The 20,626-nt window shown below is 41.9% G+C and overlaps 1 protein-coding gene across 1 annotated transcript; it reads right to left on the minus strand.

Moving 5' to 3' along the window:
- Positions 1-9,578: 9,578 nt before the first annotated feature.
- On the minus strand, positions 9,579-18,092 carry ankrd33bb (ankyrin repeat domain 33Bb; the record flags this gene model as incomplete). The annotated part of the gene is made up of 5 exons (XM_080034011.1): positions 9,579-10,241; positions 10,973-11,136; positions 11,410-11,550; positions 14,751-14,880; positions 17,598-18,092. The coding sequence occupies 5 exons, from the start codon at positions 18,090-18,092 to the stop codon at positions 9,579-9,581; spliced, it is 1,593 nt and encodes a 530-aa protein (XP_079890137.1).
- Positions 18,093-20,626: the final 2,534 nt, after the last annotated feature.

Raw genomic sequence — 20,626 nt, forward strand, 5'->3', positions numbered from 1 at the left:
ACATCATATTATGTAAATGTAAATCATCATACAATAAAAGGAATACAATGTTTTGGTAGATAGTTAATAGCTTAATAATTGAATCAGTTCATCTGGGAGGTAATCCGAGGTTACCTGATCACGCCACGTTCAAGTCCATGGCATGCACAGTGTATATTGAGTTTATTTAAAAATATTTGAAAATGGGGCTGCCCTCAGTTGCCCATGCACTGTGTAAAGTCTACAGCAGCGGTTTTCAAACTGTGGGGCTATGGCAGGGGGGGCGCGGATGAATATGTAAAAAAATATGTAGTTTTTCTTTTTTATACTAAGATCACGGCATAGCTGGACACAAGTTCTTCTGCTTCGTTCCCCTCACTGCATTTAAATGCATTCAGTAAATTACAGAGAAATAGGTCTCGTTAAAGAAAAAGAGCACCAAGCCCAACCCAGAGGACCCTGCATACATTTTGTTTATTTTAAATTAATATTTTTATGGAAAATCCATGTGTCCTTCTTCAATAGCTTCTAATTCATCAGACCCAGTGTCTCCAAAATATTTGTTCACACAAAATTCCTCATATTTAGCCTCTTAATTGTCCTCTCAAAGTGCACCAGATTCATGCATTTCACTTTAAAAAGGTGAAAAAAAATCTCCCGGGGGGGCATACCCCCGGACCCACCTAGGAGGGTCTGGTTCTCCACTGGCTACTATTCTCCTCCAGCAGGACATTGGAGGCACTAGCGAAAAAACACTGGGTGTGTGAATGACATTTAACTAGTCAATAATTTGGGCAAGTCTGTCTGCCTGTCAGTATTATCCATGCTTAAAGGAAGCAGGATTAAAACATTGGATTAAGATGTTAAAATGTATTAAATGTGTTTAAAAACGCACAAAAATGTTTAGAATGTTTCAAAAACATGTTTAAATTTGTAAAATAATTATTTAATTTTTTTTTGGGGGGGGGAGGGGCTCCGCTGAAATTTGTTCTATGAGGGGGGGCTCACTCTCTCACACTTTGAAAACCCCTGGTCTACAGTATAGCCTACTTCAGCCTCGTCTGTGGAAAAAAAGTAGTTGGGAATGACAAAAAAAAGATTGAGAACCACTGTGTTAAACTCAATGCTATACACTACTACTATACAGTATTTTGACATGTATAGGGTCATGAGTGCTCTCTAGTGGCCTTTCGAGAATCTGCACCACAGGTCAGGCTGGCGACCATTTTAGTCTGTTGCACATGCAGTAGATCGCCGCACCACACGGCACAGATAACAGATTGAGCCAACCTTTGAGGGCTCAGTTTTTCCATCAAAAGTGCACAGAACAAAGGCGTCACTCACACAGCTAAGGTAGAAAGAGGCAATGGGCTTCAATGCGTCTCTCTCTCCTTATCTCAGCCGCAGCACAAATAGTTTTTGACAGACACCTGTGGGTAAACGCAACATGCTGCAGAATCTGGAGGCAAGGGTTTTAATGATAACTCCTTCAAGCTGCCGTCCTTCCTACTACAGTTAGCATAGCATATTCCTCTGCTGCTGACGTGATGGAGAGAAAAAAAAAGGTTTGTGAAATCTTCCAGCACTGCACACAGTACTCGATAAGCCATATTTTGTTTGTGGAAAAGACAGTTCCCAAGTATAAGTTCACTGTAATATTTGAGCAGTGTTTAAATGGTTCCCCGGATAGATGTTTCTAAATGTTTCTGTCAGTAACGGGAAAAGTTACGGACACAAAGGAGATATATGTAGACTCTAGAGTTTCAGCAAGTTTTTACCACACACTGAATTTTTGTCATTTCGTCTCTAAGTAAATCCCTTTTATACTGATCATTGCTTATTGAAGATGTACAGAGAGCATCATATATTTCAAATTCTCACTGCAGCATGAAGTGGTAAGAGTGTGAGTAGCCTATATATGCCACACACATTGTCGAAGGTTGGCTGCTTCTTATATTGCTTTGGCTATTAAAGTGATTTTTTTTCTTTTTCTCCGCCTCAGAGCATCACAGACAAGTTTGCTGAAGCCAAAAGTAAATCGGATGATATTTGTGTAATGGGATAATAACAGATAAACACAATTCCTGGCTTTATCACAACTTTATGCAAAAATGTGACACAGAGTGACACAGAGATGCATACAACTGACCTACGAGGCCGTAGCTAAGCTTTCCGTACCCCCTGGTCAAAATAAAATATATAGCATTTCAAGATTTAACAAAGGAAAGTTTTAGTGTAGTTATTTGTATTCGATGAAACAATGTACAAAACTGTTCCGCATCAACATTCAGGAGGCGTGACATTGGATTCGTCAGGACATCAACTGTTGCGATGCAATGACTTTGGCATGGTTCTCCTTTTCCCTTTTATAATCGTTTCCAGTGTAGTCAGTAAATTAAATGTTTTTTTTTTTCGACTCAAACGTTCAGCCACTGGAGCTCTTAAATCCCACTCGGGGTGTGGTGGGTTCTCAATCCTGCGATCATCATAGCGTACACACTTATCCTACAGCAGCTTGGTTGAAACCGTTGTAACATTTTTGCCTTTTGTTTGGCTAATGAAGAGCGCTAGGTTTTTTTGGGCAGAAATCTAAATACAGTGCCTTGCAAAAGTATTCATACCCCTTGGAATTTTCCACATTTTGTCACATTAAAACCACACACGTACATTTATTTTATTGGGATTTCATGTGATAGACCAACACACAGTGGTGCATCATTGTGAAGTGGAATGAAAATGAAATATGGTTTTATTTTTTTTTAGAAATAAAAAACTGAAAAGCGTGGCGTGCAAAATTATTCAGCCCCCAAATCAATACGTTGTAGAACCACCTATCGCTGCAATAACAGCTGCAAGTCTATTTGGGGTATGTCTCCGCCAGCTTTGCCCATCTAGAGACTGATATTTTTGCCCATTCTTCTTTGCAAAATAGCTCAAGCTTCAGATTCAGCATCAGATTGGATGGAGAGTGTCTGTCAACAGCAATTTTCAAGTCTTTCCAGATATTCTCAATTGAATTGAGGTCTGGACTTTGACTGGGCCATTTTAACACATGACTATGCTTTGATTTGAACCATTCCATAGTAGATCTGGCTGTATGTTTAGGGTATTTAACCTTCTGGAAGGTGAACCTCCACCCCAGTCTCAAGTCTTTTGCAGACTCTAACAGGTTTTCTGCCCTGTATTTGGCTCCATTCTTCTTCCCATCAACTCTGACCAGCTTCCCTATCCCTGCTGAAGAACAGGACCCCAACAGCATGATGCTGCCACCACCATGTTTCACAGTAGGGATGGTGTGTTCAGGGTGATGTGCAGTGTTAGTTTACCGCCACACATTGCACTTTGCGTCAAGGCCAGAAACTTATTTTTTGGTCTCATCTGACCAGAGCACCTTCCTCCAACCCTTGCCACAGCATATTCAGATGAGACCAAACTTGAAGTTTTTGGCCTGAATGCAAAATGCAATGTGTGGCGGAAACTAACAATGCACATCACCCTATACACACCATCCTCACCGTGAAACATGGTGCTGTGGAGATGCTTTTCTTCAGCAGGGAAGAGGGAAGCTGCTCAGAGTTGATGGGAAGATGGATGGAGCCGAATACAGGACCGAAAACCTGTTAGAGTCTGCAAAAGACTTGAGACTGGGGTGGAGGTTCACCTTCCAGAGGGACAACTAGCCTAAAAATACAGCCCGATCTACAATGGAATGGTTTAAATCAAAGCATAGTCATGTGTTAGAATGATCCAGTCAAAGTCCAGACCTCAATACAATTGAGAATCTCTGGAAAGACTGCTTCACAGACGCTCTCCATCCAATCTGATGCTAAACCTGAAGCTCAAGCTATTTTTTAAAGAAGAATGTGCAAAAATGTCAGTCTGTAGATGGGCAAAGCTGGTAGAGACATACCCCAAATAGATTTGCAGCTGTAATTGCAGCGATAGGTGGTTCTACAAAGCATTGACTCAGGGGGCTGAATACTTTTGCACGCCACACTTTTCAGTTTTTTATTTATAAAAAAAATGTAAAACAACGTTTAATTTTCATTCCACTTCTTAATTATGCACCACTTTGTGTTGGTCTATCACATAAAATCCCAATAAAATAAATGTACGTGTGTGGTTATAAAATGACTGAATGTTGAAAATTCCAAGGGGTATGAATACTTTTGCAAGGCAAGAATGGAAGGAGGCCTTAACAGTCTACAGTCCACTTTAAGTACACGGTGGTCCAGTCCAGTCCCAGAGACAAACAGGTAAAAAAGGAAAGAGTGTTACATGGTTTACTAGTACTGCACTAAAGGATTGCATATTAAAATGGCATTAAGTCAGATTTTTCCTGCCTCAAATCACAACATTTACATAAGAAAATGTGTGCTAAAAGGCATACACCGTCACTTGACTTATTTCCCCGTTTTCTGGCTTTGCTCTAATTACTAACTTCTTAAAGCTCCCATATTATACACTTTTCGGTTCTATTATACACCATATTATATGGTCTTAGTGGTCCCTAATACGTTTTTCTTTAACCTCTTAAGCCCTAGGCCTCTGGCTCAGGATTCCACTCGAAAATGACATGGCCATATTGAATAGAGTATATCTCTGCAACTACAAGGTCTATATGAATAATACTGGTATCATAATAAAGGTAACACTTGTTAGATTGCTGAGAAGGTGTAAGCATAAGTATAGATGTTACTGGGTCAGAGTAAATGAAGATGGAACACAGCATAAACAAAATATTTAATTTCCGCCTGACAGAACTGTACACTTTTGTGAGTGAATATCCCCTTTGAAACATGCAGTTGCAGCCCAAATCCTCCAGCAAATAATAGCAAACAATCTGAACATTACCTGTGCCAAGATTGGTGCTAATAAAGTAAAGCAGAGCAAAGTTAGAGAGGTTTTAGTAGAGAAATTTTTCAGGCGGAAATTAGCCACCCATCTAAATACTGTTCTAAAAACAGTTTTGGCTTTGTTTTGAAAAATAAACCAGACCTACATTTTCTCATTCAAAAAAACACCATACAAAGGAACTGAAGTTCATCTCCAACTGGAGCAGATTTAATAATATATAGCCTATAATTAGGTAATCTGATTACTGCTGCTGTCCGGATCCAGTTCTCGCTGCAGTAGGTCCTCCTCCTCCGACGGTGAGTTGACAGGACTAAGCCGGGCGCCGCTGTCAATATGTAGTAGGCTATGTCTAGTAGCTCCGAAACTGTGAACCATTTGGTTTTATTCCTGTCTGCCATTATTCCTTGTGGTGGTGTGCGGAAGAAAATGGCAAGACAACCGACAAAAATTGTCTATTATCTAAATAGTCAAAAAACGCTGTTTTGTTACGGAGCTGTCTATTTTCGCGGGGCTGTCAATCACCCGCAACGTCTTCATTCAATCCATTGGACAATGTAGATGATCGTCAGAGCCAATAGGATCGAGGTACAGTCCCCAGATACACGACAACAACACTTATCCGCCAATCACAAGGAGGCAACACTGTGTTCATATGACTGTTTGTATCGTTAGCATGAAGTAGCATAATCGCTAGCACCGATTTTTCGGACATAAGCCGTTAGCGTCTTTTTTTTCTACCAGCTCATTTAGTTGCTTGGTGTGAGACTTGTGTTTAGATTAGGTCAAAATAGATATCATGAGCTTTTAGCCGAGCTTCTTTCCGTTAAGTGGGTGTGCTTCATGATATGTTGCTACATGGTTAGCATGCCCTTATATGGTGTATGTTGCAAAAAGCGCAGCTGGCCCCGGTACCGGGGGCTCTCGGGCTGAAGAGGTTAATTGTTTGCTGAAAAAAACTTTCAGATAATTTATTGTACTATGCTGATGTTCAGCTAATCTCACAATGGCCTATTTTTTAAAAAGAGCTGCAGCTCCCCTCGTAAATATACAATCTTTGAGCTCCCCCCGCCCCCTGTCCGGAAGCGAAGCCAGATACGCCTCGCCCTCTGTCTGTCAGGGCCGTGGACCAATAAGAAATAGGGGTGTGGGCTGCACAGTGGAAGCTTCTGGCTTTCCAGTTTTTGAGGTCAGAAACGAGGAGAATTCTGACTGGAGTATATTGGGGGGAGGGGTGGGGGTTTCAGAAAGGGGGAGAGTGAGAAAAGGAGATATTGTTATTTTTTTAAATATTTTGGCAGTCTCTAGGCACACCCATGGATATGTTAGAACACATTTGAAAAGTGCATTTAGCATAATATGTGACCTTTAACAATGTTGTTGCAATTCCCAATGGTTACCACTAGAGGGTGTTAAAGGCAATACGACATTAAGTACAAGACCTATGATAGACCCATCTCGTCAGCTTGTATAGAGAGGTACAGACAGTACATGCTCAAAGACCCCATCTGATACTTTTCCCTCATTGTTTTGCAATATATTAAAACATTTAAATGTATATATATATATATATAAATATATATATATATATACACACACATAAATTGTATAAAAGTTTTTTTAAATGGTTTATCATTACTGCCATCCCAATGTAAAATTCAATTAACAATTAATAGTCGATAGCAGAGAGTATCAGTGGATCTCATGCATTTGTTTTAGAAGTTCACATGCCACAGTCTACCACTAAGCTGTTTATTTTTGGCTCTGCCTTTCAAATTCTACACAAAGCTGCCAACGCCTGTGTGAGCAGACTCCTCAGCTCAGCTGCTGATGGGCATGTCCAATTCTTCCATACACCTGTTGTGCTATGTATCAGTGTAAAACAGTCTTCTTGGCTTGTGCCTGTGTGCTAAGCAATCCTTTCCTTTGGCAAGTAACCAATCTTCTTTTGGCCGCATCAGGACTCTTTCCTCTATCCTGTGAAATCCCAAAAACCAGCAGTCACTTTCATGTCTTATCGAGTCCCATTTCACTTCCTTTCCAACTCAGTGTGACATCCTGTTGCCGTCTCTCTGTTTCTTCCTAATTATTATTATTTTTTCAATGGTGTGCACAGGGGAGGGTGCAGAGGGGGCAACCACCCCAGCCCTTTTTGCCCTACACTTGCCTTTAGGTGACATTACACAGGGGCACTTGCGCCACAGGAGAAAAAAATAAAGCTAGTAGCTCATGAGCCCCTACCCTTTTCTGAATCACAAGGTGGGCACCCCGATGAGGCACTTCCTTTCTGAATATTTGTCCTACAGTAACATCAGAGGGGCATTTGAGCAGCTGTGTGTGTGTGTGTGTGTGTGTGTGCGCGCGTGCATGCGTCCGTGTGTGTGTATGTGTGAGAGAGAGAAAGAGAGTGTGGCTCCTGACCCCACTTGGGCCACATGTTTGTTCACATGTACCCCTTTACCACCAAGGAAAACCTGGTTCTAGTTCTGGGCCGGTGCTAATGCAGATTCCCAGTTTGATTCCACTTGCAAAACCTGTTAGAGACCAGTTTGCTTTTCGACAGGTTAGAGAGAGAGCCACATCATTACTTCACTGTATCTGTCCCAGCTAATACGACAATAACAACAGTTACATAGTATTTTATTTCATTTCTTTCAGATATTGCTACTGGCTTTGCTTTGCCTATAGACATCCAAATACCGTTGTGTGCGATTGGTATGGACAGCAATAATGTCTTGATTTCATCTAGTAGCGCTCAATTCAGTGTTTGAGCTGGTCAGGTTGGTCAGGATTATCCGCCATCCGAACAGTTCTGGGTTCTAGACCCGTAAAGAGTTGGTGCACCTTTGGAACCAATTTTCCTGCAGATAGATGCTTCTGCTGTAGAAACGCAACGTACTGGTTCATGATAAGGCAGCGGCTCCAGACATCGGTGGAACAGGGGTATTAGTAATCTTTGCCCCCCCCCCCCCCCCCCCTTGTCCCTGTTTTCTCTTTTTATTTTACTTAATTTTTCCTAATTCTCTTTCCTTTTTTGTGATCTGTTACAGTGTTAATTTTGGCAGCACATTCTGATTTAGTCTTAGTCTTTTGAATATCACACCATTTAGTCTTAGTCCTATTCTAGTCATCTGAAATATTTTAGTCTTAGTCTAGTTTTAGTCTACTAAATATAAGCAGATTTTAGTTGACTAAATCTACAGCGGACTTCTTCGACTAAGTGTTTTTCTTCATTGAATGGTATTACGTTTTGAATATGCAATACAAACACAGATGTAATGGTTGTAATACAAAACATGTATTCTATTTCATTCGTAATAATCTCACATACAATCAGTGTACCTGACTGGATAGGGGGGAGGGGGGGCTTTAAGAGCCTGTGCCCAGGGGTCCATTATCTCATGATCCGTATATGAACCAACTGGATTTCACAATCTTTTTTCTTTTTGCGGGGAGCATGCACAAGCATTATTTATAAAAAATTGAAAATAAAAAAAATAAGTGGGGGGCCCCACACTAGGTCTTGAAACGGGCCCCGAGATCGTTAAGGCCGCCCCTGGGCAGCAGCAGCAGCACGCAGTTTACGTGCTGATAAAAGTGAGCAACAGCGCTTTCCTTTAAGCAACACTGCTGCCGCTGTGTGTTCGGACTTATTCTACATCAAAGCCTTTTTGATAATAAAATGAGAGGTTTTAATTGAACGCTGTCCATGCGTCGGAGTTGATTGTAACTTACTCGGGTGAAAACAGAAACTAACGGAGGGAGGCGGCAGTTTCACAGTGCATTTCCTATATAGTTGCGCAGTCAGTTTGGGGACATGGCTCTGTGTGTTCAAGCTCGAGACACAGCCTACTACAAACAGATCGCGGAACTTAGCCGTTCCCCTAGACAACGTTAACGGGCAGGATATCCCTGACTATCATTTTGTCCATCAAACCACAGAGTTTTTCTGCACAGCGGCTCACTCCACCCGCTCACACTGGCGCGGTCTCCCGTCGATTTTCACCGACACAGGGTTGCATTCGCTGCTTTGCACTGCTTCTTCCCAACTTGTCCCACAGTTCTGATTGGATCTGTTCTCCGTTCGTCCCGCCCTAACAGTTTCGTCTCGTTCCTATTCGTAGACTATAGTGTCAGTTATATTCGTCTCAGTTTTCGTCATCATATCTGCCTTTTTATTTCGTTTTTATTTAGTTTTCGTGCATGAAAAAGGTTTGTTGACGAATATTTTTCGTCATAGTCTTAGTCTACGAAATTAACACTGATCTGTTATCAAAAGTTCAGAGCAGGGAAAATCTGCCTTAGAAAATTTGACAGGAGCTTCTCTTGAAGCATACTGAAACCTTACACCTTGTCTTCTTTTGTTATTTTGCCACGTCTAATTAAACCATACATTTAAACTGCCAACATGAAAAAATATTCTGTCAGCATCCTACAGCAGGAACAGCAGAGCAGAGTATCCTGAGCCCCCATATCAAAATCCTCCCTAATTAGGCCTCACAAATTAAATGTATGCACTCAAGTAGAAACAAGGCAACAAATCCAACAATGTCAGCAATCTCAGCAAACAAAGATGAGGATTAGCACTTAAATTCACATTTACAGAGTCCTCTTCAGGTTAATTACCACTTCAACACTGCGTTGTACAAGCAATGTGAGGCTGTCCAACCAGACAAGCTGAAGTTGCAGCATGTCCTGCTTTCCCAGGTAATGTGAACATTCAGAAGTGTTCCCCTTTCCCCTCATCATCTCCTCTTTGTCATAAGAAATATCATCTTTTGCTTCTCCTCCTCTTCCCTCCTCTCTACTCTTTTCATCTTGTAGTTCCACTTGGGGGGCTGGAGCTGGTTGTAATTGCGGTTACGTCTGTGTTTATCCGGTATGAAGTTCGGAGCCGGGGCTTTGCAGAGCCTCACTTTGGGCACCACGATGCCTGGCCGCACGCTGCTTCTCCTCAGCATGTTCAGAGGCAGGAGACTTGCGCGTCTCATGGCCATGGAGGACGCCACGGCCATGTCACTCAGTATCTGAGGCTGGAGGCTGGACCTCCGATCCATTTTCTTGGGAATGAGGAGGACCCGCGAATTCTGGAAAAATCTCTTGTAATTGTTCAGTCTCTCCGGACCACCCATTTTCTTCAGGTCAGCCAACCGTTGCCTCCTAAGGATCTCCTGCACGGCATGACGACGCTTGCCAAGGCTAGGTGGGCTGCTGGGATTGACCGTGCGGCAAGCTGTGGCAATGATTGGACTGGAGAGACTGGTGGTGACACGGACCATGTGTTCAAAAACGCCATCGTCCACAGGGTCCACCTTGTTTGTGATGTAAAACCTGTAAGGGCAGCAGGAGAAGAGGCTGCTCAAACGACTCCAGCAGGACTTTGGCTGTTGGGACTCGGCCACCAGCTCCTGCACAATAAGATAAAAAGTCATAGTTTAAAACAAGTAACTTTTGGCATTTTTCCACTACATGGTCTCGGCTCTACCCTCCTCTACTCGCCTTTTTTGCTTTCCCGCTAAGAATAAGTACCTGGTCCCTGGTACTTTATTTTATGGTAGCTGCTCCTTGGAGGTTTCAAGCACCATTGACCAGGTACTAACCAATGACGTGAAATGTGTTGGATAGGATCGTCACTGGCTTCAAAGTGCGGCAACCTATCCTGCACAAAACTCAGCCAAATTGTAGCGGTCGCAGTTTTTGAGCTTGCTGTCTCTCCAGTTCTGGTTTTACTTTCTTTAAAGATGGCATTCTGACATCTTGGTCACTTGACAAAGCGACCGCGACAGTCGTTCCTCACGTCAGTGGCCGAAAAAGATCTAGAGCCTACCAGCAGCTATCCAACAAGCCACCGTTAAACATATGAATGTTGGTTAATGTTACATGTTGAAAAGAATAAAACAATGACAGATTGATTTGACACAGCATGTTTCTCTCAGTGGTAAAGGAACGTGTTACTTCATCCAAAAACATAATGTGAACTAATATAATCTTGTTATTGAAAACCACCCGATACCAAAGGCAATTAGAGCAATTAGCACCATTATATAAATTGAAAAATACATTTTCTGTCCTTGTTATGAATTTCTGAGGGACAATAAGCATCCATTAGGAGGACTGGAGTCATGATGATTCTTTTTACCTCCAGCATGGGCCACTCCAGGGAGAAGGAGTCACAGAACTGCTCGGCACAGGGCTTTGACATCAGCTGATCCATCAGGTTGGCCGTCTCATATCGGCCAGTGAAGAGAGCCCATTCCTTGGGTGTTAAGGAACGGCCATTGTCTTTTTTCTGAATATCGCCACCTGGAAACATTATGAGTGGCCGATCATGGATGATCTGTGAGTACCGCTGTACTATAGGCATATATGGATGGATGGATGGATAAATGGATTGGTGGGTGGGTGGGCGGATGGACGGACGGACAGATGGATGGATGGATAGATAGATGGATGGATAGATATGTCTTCCCTCTAATAGGCCCATATACAGCTCTCAGTTGTTGGTCAGAAGAAAACATTTTCATATAAGATGTAATTTTTCTACTAGACGTCAATTGACAAATGTATGTGTTTTACCCGCCAGCATGAGAGACCTGACACACGGACCCCGGCCCTGCATGGCAGCCTTCATCAAAGCTGTGAAACCGTGGCAGTTCCTCCCCTCAATGTCCAGCCCAGGGAAGTAGTTCAGTAGGTAGTTACAGATGAATAAATGACCTGCAGAGAATTGTTACACAGGTTTCTTCAGTTTAGCCCTGGCAAAGCTTCTTCGGCCTATCTCCCATATTGTCTTTGCTTTTCCACATGTCCTTTTGTCAATATTTGTCAGCATAACAATATGCTTTTTCAACCTTGTTTTGATTGAAAATATGTTGAATGTGGATTTAGGGCTTATGTGTAACTTTACAACCTCTTGGAGGCCCACAAAGAATACCACACCATGAAGACTTTTCTATGAAGAGGATTCCACAGAAGATATTTAACTATGCTAATCAGTTGATCGGTCCAATTTTAACAACTAGGCCTATTTCATGGTCGGCCACGGTAAGTGTTACCTGTTTAGTGCTAATTAGGAAGCTTATTAGCAAATAGCATGCTACGCTAGTTGTGTGACGGTGAGATGGTGAAGATTCTAACCAGTACCTGCTAAACATCAGAATGTTGATATTATTTTTGTGAGCAAGTCAGAGTGCTAGTATTTAGCTTAAAGCATTACCGTGGCCGTAGATTCTGACTTTTGGTCATTTATGCTCACCTATTTAGTAGTGATGGGTCGGGCAACACCGATGCGTCGGCGCATGTGTCGAGCTCATAGAGCGAAGCCCCGTGTCGGTGCGCGTATCGCTTTAAGAAAGTCATGTGACGATACAGTTGCAGTATCGCTTGTCGATGCGGCTCGTCGGGCGCGCCAAACTGTGTTTAAAAGGAAGCGCATCTGTGAACGGGATGCTTCTGTGCCAAAACAATCACGCATCATTTCAAACGAAAACCTTGTCTGCAAGCCATAATTGAGCCAGAGAGAAAAATAAAAGTTTCCGCCGTGCGGGACCATTCTGATCTTATATCCGCAAATAAGGTATTTGTTTTTATTTCCTTGTAATTTCATATGGTTCTTCCCAGTTCCCACTTGATCTATCAGAACTCAACACCCCAACTTTCACTACAATATCAAAGATATTCAAACTTTGATTAAGATATGAAATAATACAATATAAAATACAATAAGTTAAATTATATTATTGTATAGCCTATCATGGTCATTAAATCAGTTGAGTCTGTCGTTGGGTTGCCGTTAATGATTTTAAAGATCCAGCAGATGTCAGTATGGAGCAGCACAGTGACACAGTACCGACACAGTTTGGTAATGTTTCGAAACACTTCACGAGGCCTCATCGACCCATCACTACTATTTAGTAACTCGTACCTATCGGCACCTTATCGTCGTGGTTGCTCCAATCAGCCCCAAGACTGTTAGTGGTAGGCTAGCAGCTGTGTTAGACAGTTAATTAGACTAATTATTTCAAATTAATATTATCACATTTATTCCACCTCAAGAAACTTTTTGTAATACAGTTGTGATATGCTACATTTTATCATATTCACAGAAATACTCCTCAAGTTTAGATGTATTTTAAACGTCTTTCCAAATAGTCATCCAATCTTATATAGCACGACAATAAATGGTCAGACCATTACCGCGGTCTGAATGAACAAGTAACTTTACTGTTATTCATGGATGGATTTGAAGTCCATCTGCAGATTTCTAACATTCAACAAAGCTTCTAAACTTTCCTAATTTAGTAGGCCTAAATACAGTCTAAATCCAGGATAATGAACTGACTGGTCCTTCCCAATTATATTGATGAGCACAATACTGAGTTTCCATTAAGGAGATACACCGCCAGAAGCAGAAGCACGTTGATTGGATGGGTAAGGAGGATGGTTAATGATGGTGATTCAAATCTGCGGACCAGGGTTAAATTCCAAACACACATCTAGGCACTTTCTATCTTTAGTGAAGGGGAAACTTGTTCTACCCATATTTGACCACTCTGCTGCAGTACTGTCAAATCACAGTCCTGTGCACCTGTTCCCCAAAGTAGTTTCAAAGAGCTCTGTCATGAGAGGAGTTCGATACTAATTTTAACGAAGCAGAAAATGAAGATAATCTTGCTGCTATTCATCACAAGCAACAGTGAGCTCATTCATCATCGTTAGCAGATGAGTCGCCTGGACACAATGACTGATACATGTGGCTGCATCACTATGAATTTACCTTCCATACTGTCTAATGCCAGCAAATTGCCATCACCATTTAAAGCGATACTATACTTCTGCTTAAAAAACAGCCAGCAGTGACAATTATTATTGGTTCATGGCATGTTTAGTTCCCCTTGAACGTCAAGATTCGGTACATTAACATTAGACTCTCTAAGATTACCATCTAGTGTATTGTCTGTTTACTTCTTGTCTATCAAATAGAGAGTTACAACAATGGGGATTGAGCATATGACCCACTGATGAAAGGTCTTGTATTTGGTGCTTTGCCTTGTAATACTATCGGAGTAGCTATGTCGAATTTCCCGCGCTGCAGCTTTGCGTTCCATTGTACTCTGGACATGGGAGCTTTAATTTCGGGAGTTAGTTTTATCATCTAGTTTTTATCTTTTATATACATTCTATGATTTTTAGGTCAATTATGTTCAGTTTTGAACATAGATAGTAAATAATATGGATGTAGCATCTGGGCTGACCTCAGTTATTCACACGGCATCCAATAATCCTGGTTTGTGCGCGTCGCCATTTTGTGAGATTTTTACTCTGCCTCACGTCGGAGGGAGGGAGTTAGCTGACGTATACCTCCGAGGCAAAGTGAGGGACAACGGGCGGAGAGCTGTCACTCAAGAGATCGCGCCAATACATTTTAATCTCCGATAAAATAAAAACTAGCATGGTCCAAAAAAATTCACCCCCCTCAGTGTTGTCATGGCGATATGACCTAAACATACAGACTAAAATGGTTTTGTGGACCAGGCTGTAAATAGGTTTAATAAGAATTTGAAAACGGCCTGTCCAACAAGTGAGTCAAAGAAAAATTGCTCAGTCTTGTTACCACCCCCCAGTGGCACTTGCGGGTTACTAAAAATAAAATCGCAGAGGTTGGGGCTTGGTTTTGAAAGAAACTCTGGTCCATAAGCGCCTACAATTACATTTACGGCCAAAAGAAACAACAACATAACTCAAATGTTGCAGATTACAACTTTGAAGGAAAACTAGAAAGGGTTACTTTTTGTTTGTCATGGTGGTTAGAAGTTTTTTTTGTTTCGATTGTACACAATAATAATACCAATATGTATAAAAAGTATAAACCATATATTTAAAGGGGCCATTTATTCAAAGTCCATAGTTGTGTTCACCTGCTTGTGCTGCAAAGATAAGAGCAGTGTTGCCCTCGTTGTCCTGCCAGTTGACATCAAGATGCGGGCACTGAGAGAGGGCCATGACCACGTCCACGTAGCCATTGTAACAAGCCAACATCAGGCCCGACTGAAACACAAAAACAACAGCACTTGAGCTTGCAGGCAGTGAAAGTTAGTAATAGACTAAAGATACAGTAGTAATCTCTCTGTCTGTTCCAGGCTCAAAAGCATACAGTATCTCTTACCTAGTGCTTAGGTCAATCTCTTAGTTAGCCTTATTAATGCTGAGCCCTGCTGGCAAGCTGCTTCGTTATACTGCCACATTGCAGTTTACGCCCCCCATCTGTCTCTGGAGGCTTAACCGACTGCTCTGAACCCTTCTCCAGGATTTGACCTTGCATGGCTTGCTTGTGTTCAGAAGCTGCATAAGGCTCAGCTGGCCTCACTGCAAAATCTGACGTGAATGCTAGTGCAAAAGCAAGTTCACTCAGTACTTAACATTATCAATTACAGAATTATTTATATCATAAACACTGACAAGAAACTTACGGTGGCGCTGAGCATTCACCAAATAAAAAAAGTTTCAGTTAATGTAGCCGTAAGCCCACTCAGGATCTCGTACGAGATCCTGAGTGGGCTAACGGCTACATTAGCATTTGGTTAAATTATATGCAGTTTGCTAAGTATGAGCCACCAGAGCCACCGTACTGTGTTGTCTCATCCAATCAGAATGCCCGGTGGGCTAGTTTACTTTTACTTCCTGTTTGTTACTTTATCGGAGCGCAGTTTTATTGAATGCTTTGATTAAATGCAGTCGTTTAAACTCGGTGTGATCCTTGACTCATACAATCACATAAGAACTTCTACAAGGAGGGCATGACAATGAGTAGGCTATAGCCATGTCCACTTTGCATATATGCAGTCACTGGGACTGTTCAGGAGAAAAGCCCAGTCGGACCTCAGCAGCTGATCACGGGCGTAAAGCCGAAAGTCTGTCCCTCGGTATAGGCTACCCGATGCGATCGCTGATTAATGAATGAACAGTCAAAACATATTTAAAATAATTGTATTGATTATGGGGCCCATTGTAGTCCGGAAACCAAGGCAATTGCCTACATTTGCCTATGGCTAGGTTCACCTCGTCTGCACACAAACACACACACAGCCATCGTTATTGATGAATGGGTGGTAAGGATCTCGTAATTATGAGATCCTGAGTGTGCTAACGGCTACATTAGCTGTGAAACTTTTTTTATTTGGTGAATGCTCAGCGCCACCGTAGAAACTCTAGGTATAAAACATTTTTAGACTTGCTTATTGAACTCAAAATCACAAAAATATTGACCATTTGAGAATGCTACTTGTAAACTGTGGACATAACACTTAAAGCTCCCATATTATACACTTTTCGGTTCTATTATACACCATATTATATGGTCTTAGTGGTCCCTAATACGTTTTTCTTTAATTGTTTGCTGAAAAAAACTTTCAGATCATTTATTGTACTATGCTGATGTTCAGCTAATCTCACAATGGCCTATTTTTTAAAAAGAGCTGCAGCTCCCCTCGTAAATATACAATCTTTGAGCTCCCCCTGCCCCCTGTCCGGAAGCGAAGCCAGATACGCCTCGCCCTCTGTCTGTCAGGGCCGTGGACCAATAAGAAATAGGGGTGTGGGCTGCACAGTGGAAGCTTCTGGCTTTCCAGTTTTTGAGGTCAGAAACGAGGAGAATTCTGAACGGAGTATATTGGGGGGGAGGGGTGGGGGTTTCAGAAAGGGGGAGAGTGAGAAAATGAGATTGTTATTTTTCTTAATATTTTGGCAGTCTCTAGGCACACCGTGGACCCATGGATATGTTAGAACACATTTAAAAAGTGCATTTAGCATAATATGTGACCTTTAACAGCTTACAATGAAAATGTAAAAGCCTAAAATGGTGGGTGGTTTACACTATGATAAACTTTGCTGACAATTGTGCAGCTCTGATGCTGCACACACACATTAGCTACACAGGTGTAGATAAACACCATGGAAAATTAACTCTTACCACTGATGCTATCAAAATATATAACATGAAAAAAGTTCAAAGGACCATACCAAAGGCATTGCATGCTTTGCCTGTTGACCTCAAATTGTGGGTAGTTTGCATTTGTACTGACTATTTTGCAAACCAAGTCTGGTTGTTGCCTATCTTTAAATATATCTTTATTGTGGAATAAATATCCTGCCAATCGGTTGGTTTAAATTACCTTAATCAGTTTAAATTATGTTTTGTGATAAAGATCTGAGGACCTACACGTTAGTAAAGTGAAGACAAGAAATGCCCTTTTTTAGTTAAAATGTATGATCCAATGCACCTATCAATAAAACTGTCTGGTGTGCACAAAATTGTAGTAAATGTATTTGTCCTCCCTACGATCCTTAGAAAATACTATTGGTGGTCATTTATTTCCCCACAGCACAACAATCGACTTTGACTCAAAACCTGACTTATGTTATCCATCATATCTGCCTCAATCTAGGTTACCAAAATGAATGAAAACCAATGATTCCCTGTGAAAAAGTAAAATACATCTAAAAAGCTGAAACTCCCAACGCAATGATTGGTAAATATTCATCTAAAGTATACAGGACATGTATAATGACTAAGCGTACGTAAACTCTGGTGCAGTCCTTCAAGATTGATGGTGATAGAATATCATGTATTTCTACCTAAGCTAACCTTTGAAAGCAGTGGAATGACTTTGGAATTATTTTGCTTTTGTACACAAAAAGGTTTCTAGTTAGCACCGAAAACAAAATGATTTGTGCCTGAGAAAAAATACATTGAACCCGAAACCTACTCTTCGGTTCTTATCCGTCTCTGCCACTTCCTCTTCGGTCACTCCTCGTCTGATCATAATCTTGACGATGATGGCGTTGTTGTTGCTGCAGGCCCTAAAGAAGGAAATGGGTTCGGGGGTTTCAGGGCTTGGCACACGATACATTTTGGAGAAATCTGAGTTGTCGGGGGGATAGAAGGAATCATCTGAAAGAGTGCTCTGCGTGTCAGAGTGATCCGGCAGGGCCTCAAAGTCCAACTCCTCAAATTCCTGGTAAACATCATCGTCATCTTCCCAATAGTCTTGAGTGTAATCAACTTCAACCTCCTCCTCGTTATTGTTGCCTGACACCTCACATTCGTCCTCATTTTCATCATTATCTTCGATGTGCGTGACAAGTATATCCATAGACACTTTGTTGGTCCTAAACTCTGTCTTACCCAGACCCAGGCCTCCGGATACTCCATTCTGTCTAACCTTTGACCCGTCATCTTGTTCCTCTGTTATTAACACCATTTAAACCCTTCCCTGCCCTGCCTTCTTTCAATTATTGCGGGGTGCCAGGACTACTCTTGGAGTTCACACCCACCAGCCACTGCAGTGTCTCATCCTACCTGACAAAATATTGACTCCTGCCAGGCTATTGCCTTCTATAGGTTCTCTGGCTGGTTTTCCCAAGATATATGGGTCACCAGAGTTCACAGGAGCACAATGTGATCATTACACATGCTCCCAATCCTCCATCATTGTCAAATAAATCTTCTTAACATGCCATGGAGGTAAGGATGATCCAGAACAGTCTTCAAGAAAGGTTTGTTCATCTGCATGATCCAAGGTAGTCACTCTGGATTGGTGAAGTGTGCACATAAAAAATGCTGTCACAGGTTTTTCTTATCAATTAGTGTGTCAGCATCACACTACCAAATAAATGGAGATTGAAGAAACCCAAAAGTCTCCATGAGTTACAAATTGCTGAAAAGCCACTGTGCATATCCATGTGTCACTTTGCAAAGGCACCAAAATCCGAGTCCAAAACAGCGTTCCACCATGGCATCAGAACCCAGACGGGCCACTTTAATTCCTGAAGACTTGATGAAAAGTTAAAGTTGTCTGGCAATTGTCTTGGTGGTAACCGTAACAGTCACAGATAACCAACGGGAGCAACTAATTCCATGTTTCCCTGCGAAAAAAGCATTGGGCTTCCTTTCATGAAGGCCAGTAATGGAATGAGAGATCCTCTTGGAGTGACGCATGATAATCCTTTAGTGGCTCTCAGCCTGTCTTTAGCTCTGTCGATTCCCCTCCCCAGTGACGAGAGAGTTGAGAGAGAGGAGTTTAAACTGAAGGTGACAAGCTCATAGGGAATGTCTTAACTTTTTAAAATCTTCTCTCTGAATATCAGAAGATTTTTTTCACGTGGAAAACATTAGAAATTAGGCATTCTATAAGCATTGTTAAATATTAAAAGCCACAGAGAATATTTAAAACAAATGAAACATATTAGGAGAAAAACTGTTTACACCAACATTAATTTACTATCTTTGTTATGAAAGACATATCCTTATGAGAGAATCTCATCAATACTAGTGGTGAAGACCCCACCGTCCTTTCTGACCTCTACTGCACTAAACCCTGCCAGCTTAAATTGGATTTCTCAATCACATGGTTTTACTTGCGCATGCGGTAAAGTGGATGGGTCCTTCAAATAAGCACTATTAGTAATGAGAGTTGTAATTCTCGGATCTCTCTTGGAATCTTCTGCCACAGGCTAAAACCACAGGAAATGAGGATGGTAAAAATTTGCATACGGAAAGTATTCACAGCGCTTCACTTTTTCCACATTTCATTATGTTACAGCCTGGAATAACGCTGGATTAAATGTAATTATTTTCCTCAAAATTCTACACATAATACCCCAAAAATACCACTTAAAAAAAGTTTGTTTGAGATCTTTGCAAATTCATAGAACATTGAAAAACTAAGAAATCCCTTGTACATGAGTATTCACAGCCTTTGCGATCAAGCTCAAAATTGAGCTCATCCGTAAATGGAAGAAGTTTGGAACCACCAGGACTCTTCCTAGATCTGGCCGTCCCTTTAAAGCCAGGACACACCGGCCCGATAATCGCCGTCGTAGAGTCGGGAGGGGGCGGGGACACGAATCTGTTTGGTGTGTGCCGTGAAATCGGTCGTCGTAGATGTCGGCGGGCAGTCTTTCAGTTGGAGCAATTTGATTTGTGGAGGGCTAGCGAATCAGTGAAGCCCGGAAGTGAGGTGGGTAGCACAAACAGCTAACAACTGTTAGCCATCGTTTTAATGTGTTTGTTTGTTTCGTTCAGCGAGTACTCACATGCATCAACCCTTGTTGACTGCTCGACACCATGCTCGACACTCTCTGCTAAAAATGGTGCTCTTTATGGTCCATAAATATAAATATGTATTTCTATCTATGTTTATGGTCTAGAGAGCCGTCCCATCATTTCCGGCTTCCGTATTTTTTCGGGCCACAATACAGATTAGCGCCGCCTGTTGTTATGGAGACATTACGTCCCGCGCAAGCGCAGAGTGTACGGAAAGTCAGCAGTCGGTTTGGTGTGTTCTTTGCACTTTTTCGGCCGCGACGGGAAGACTGGAGCTCCATGAATCGGCATTCTCCATTTTCGGGTAGACGGACTGGTGTGTCCTGGCCTGAGTGATTGGGGGAGAAGGGCTTTAGTTAGGGAGGAGGCCTATAACCCGATGGTCACTCTGAAAGAGCTCCAGGGTTCCTTTGTGGAGAGAGGAGAACCTTCAAGAAGGACAACCATTGCTGCCCATATGGTAGAGTGGGCAGACGGAAGCCACAGCCCACTTGGAGTTTGCCAAAAGGTACCTGAAAGACTGTCAGGCCATGAGAAACAACATTTTCTGGTCTGATGAGTCAAAGATCGAACTCTTTGGTGTGAATGCCAAGCGTTATGTTTTGAGGAAACCAGGCACCGCTCATTGCTCTGGGCAATTCCATCCCAACAGTGAAGCATGGTGGTGCACAAGGTTTTAGTTGGTCTGAT

This window comes from Ammodytes marinus (assembly GCF_949987685.1).
Source record: "Ammodytes marinus genome assembly, chromosome: 9".
NCBI classification, from domain to species: Eukaryota; Metazoa; Chordata; class Actinopteri; order Uranoscopiformes; family Ammodytidae; genus Ammodytes; species Ammodytes marinus.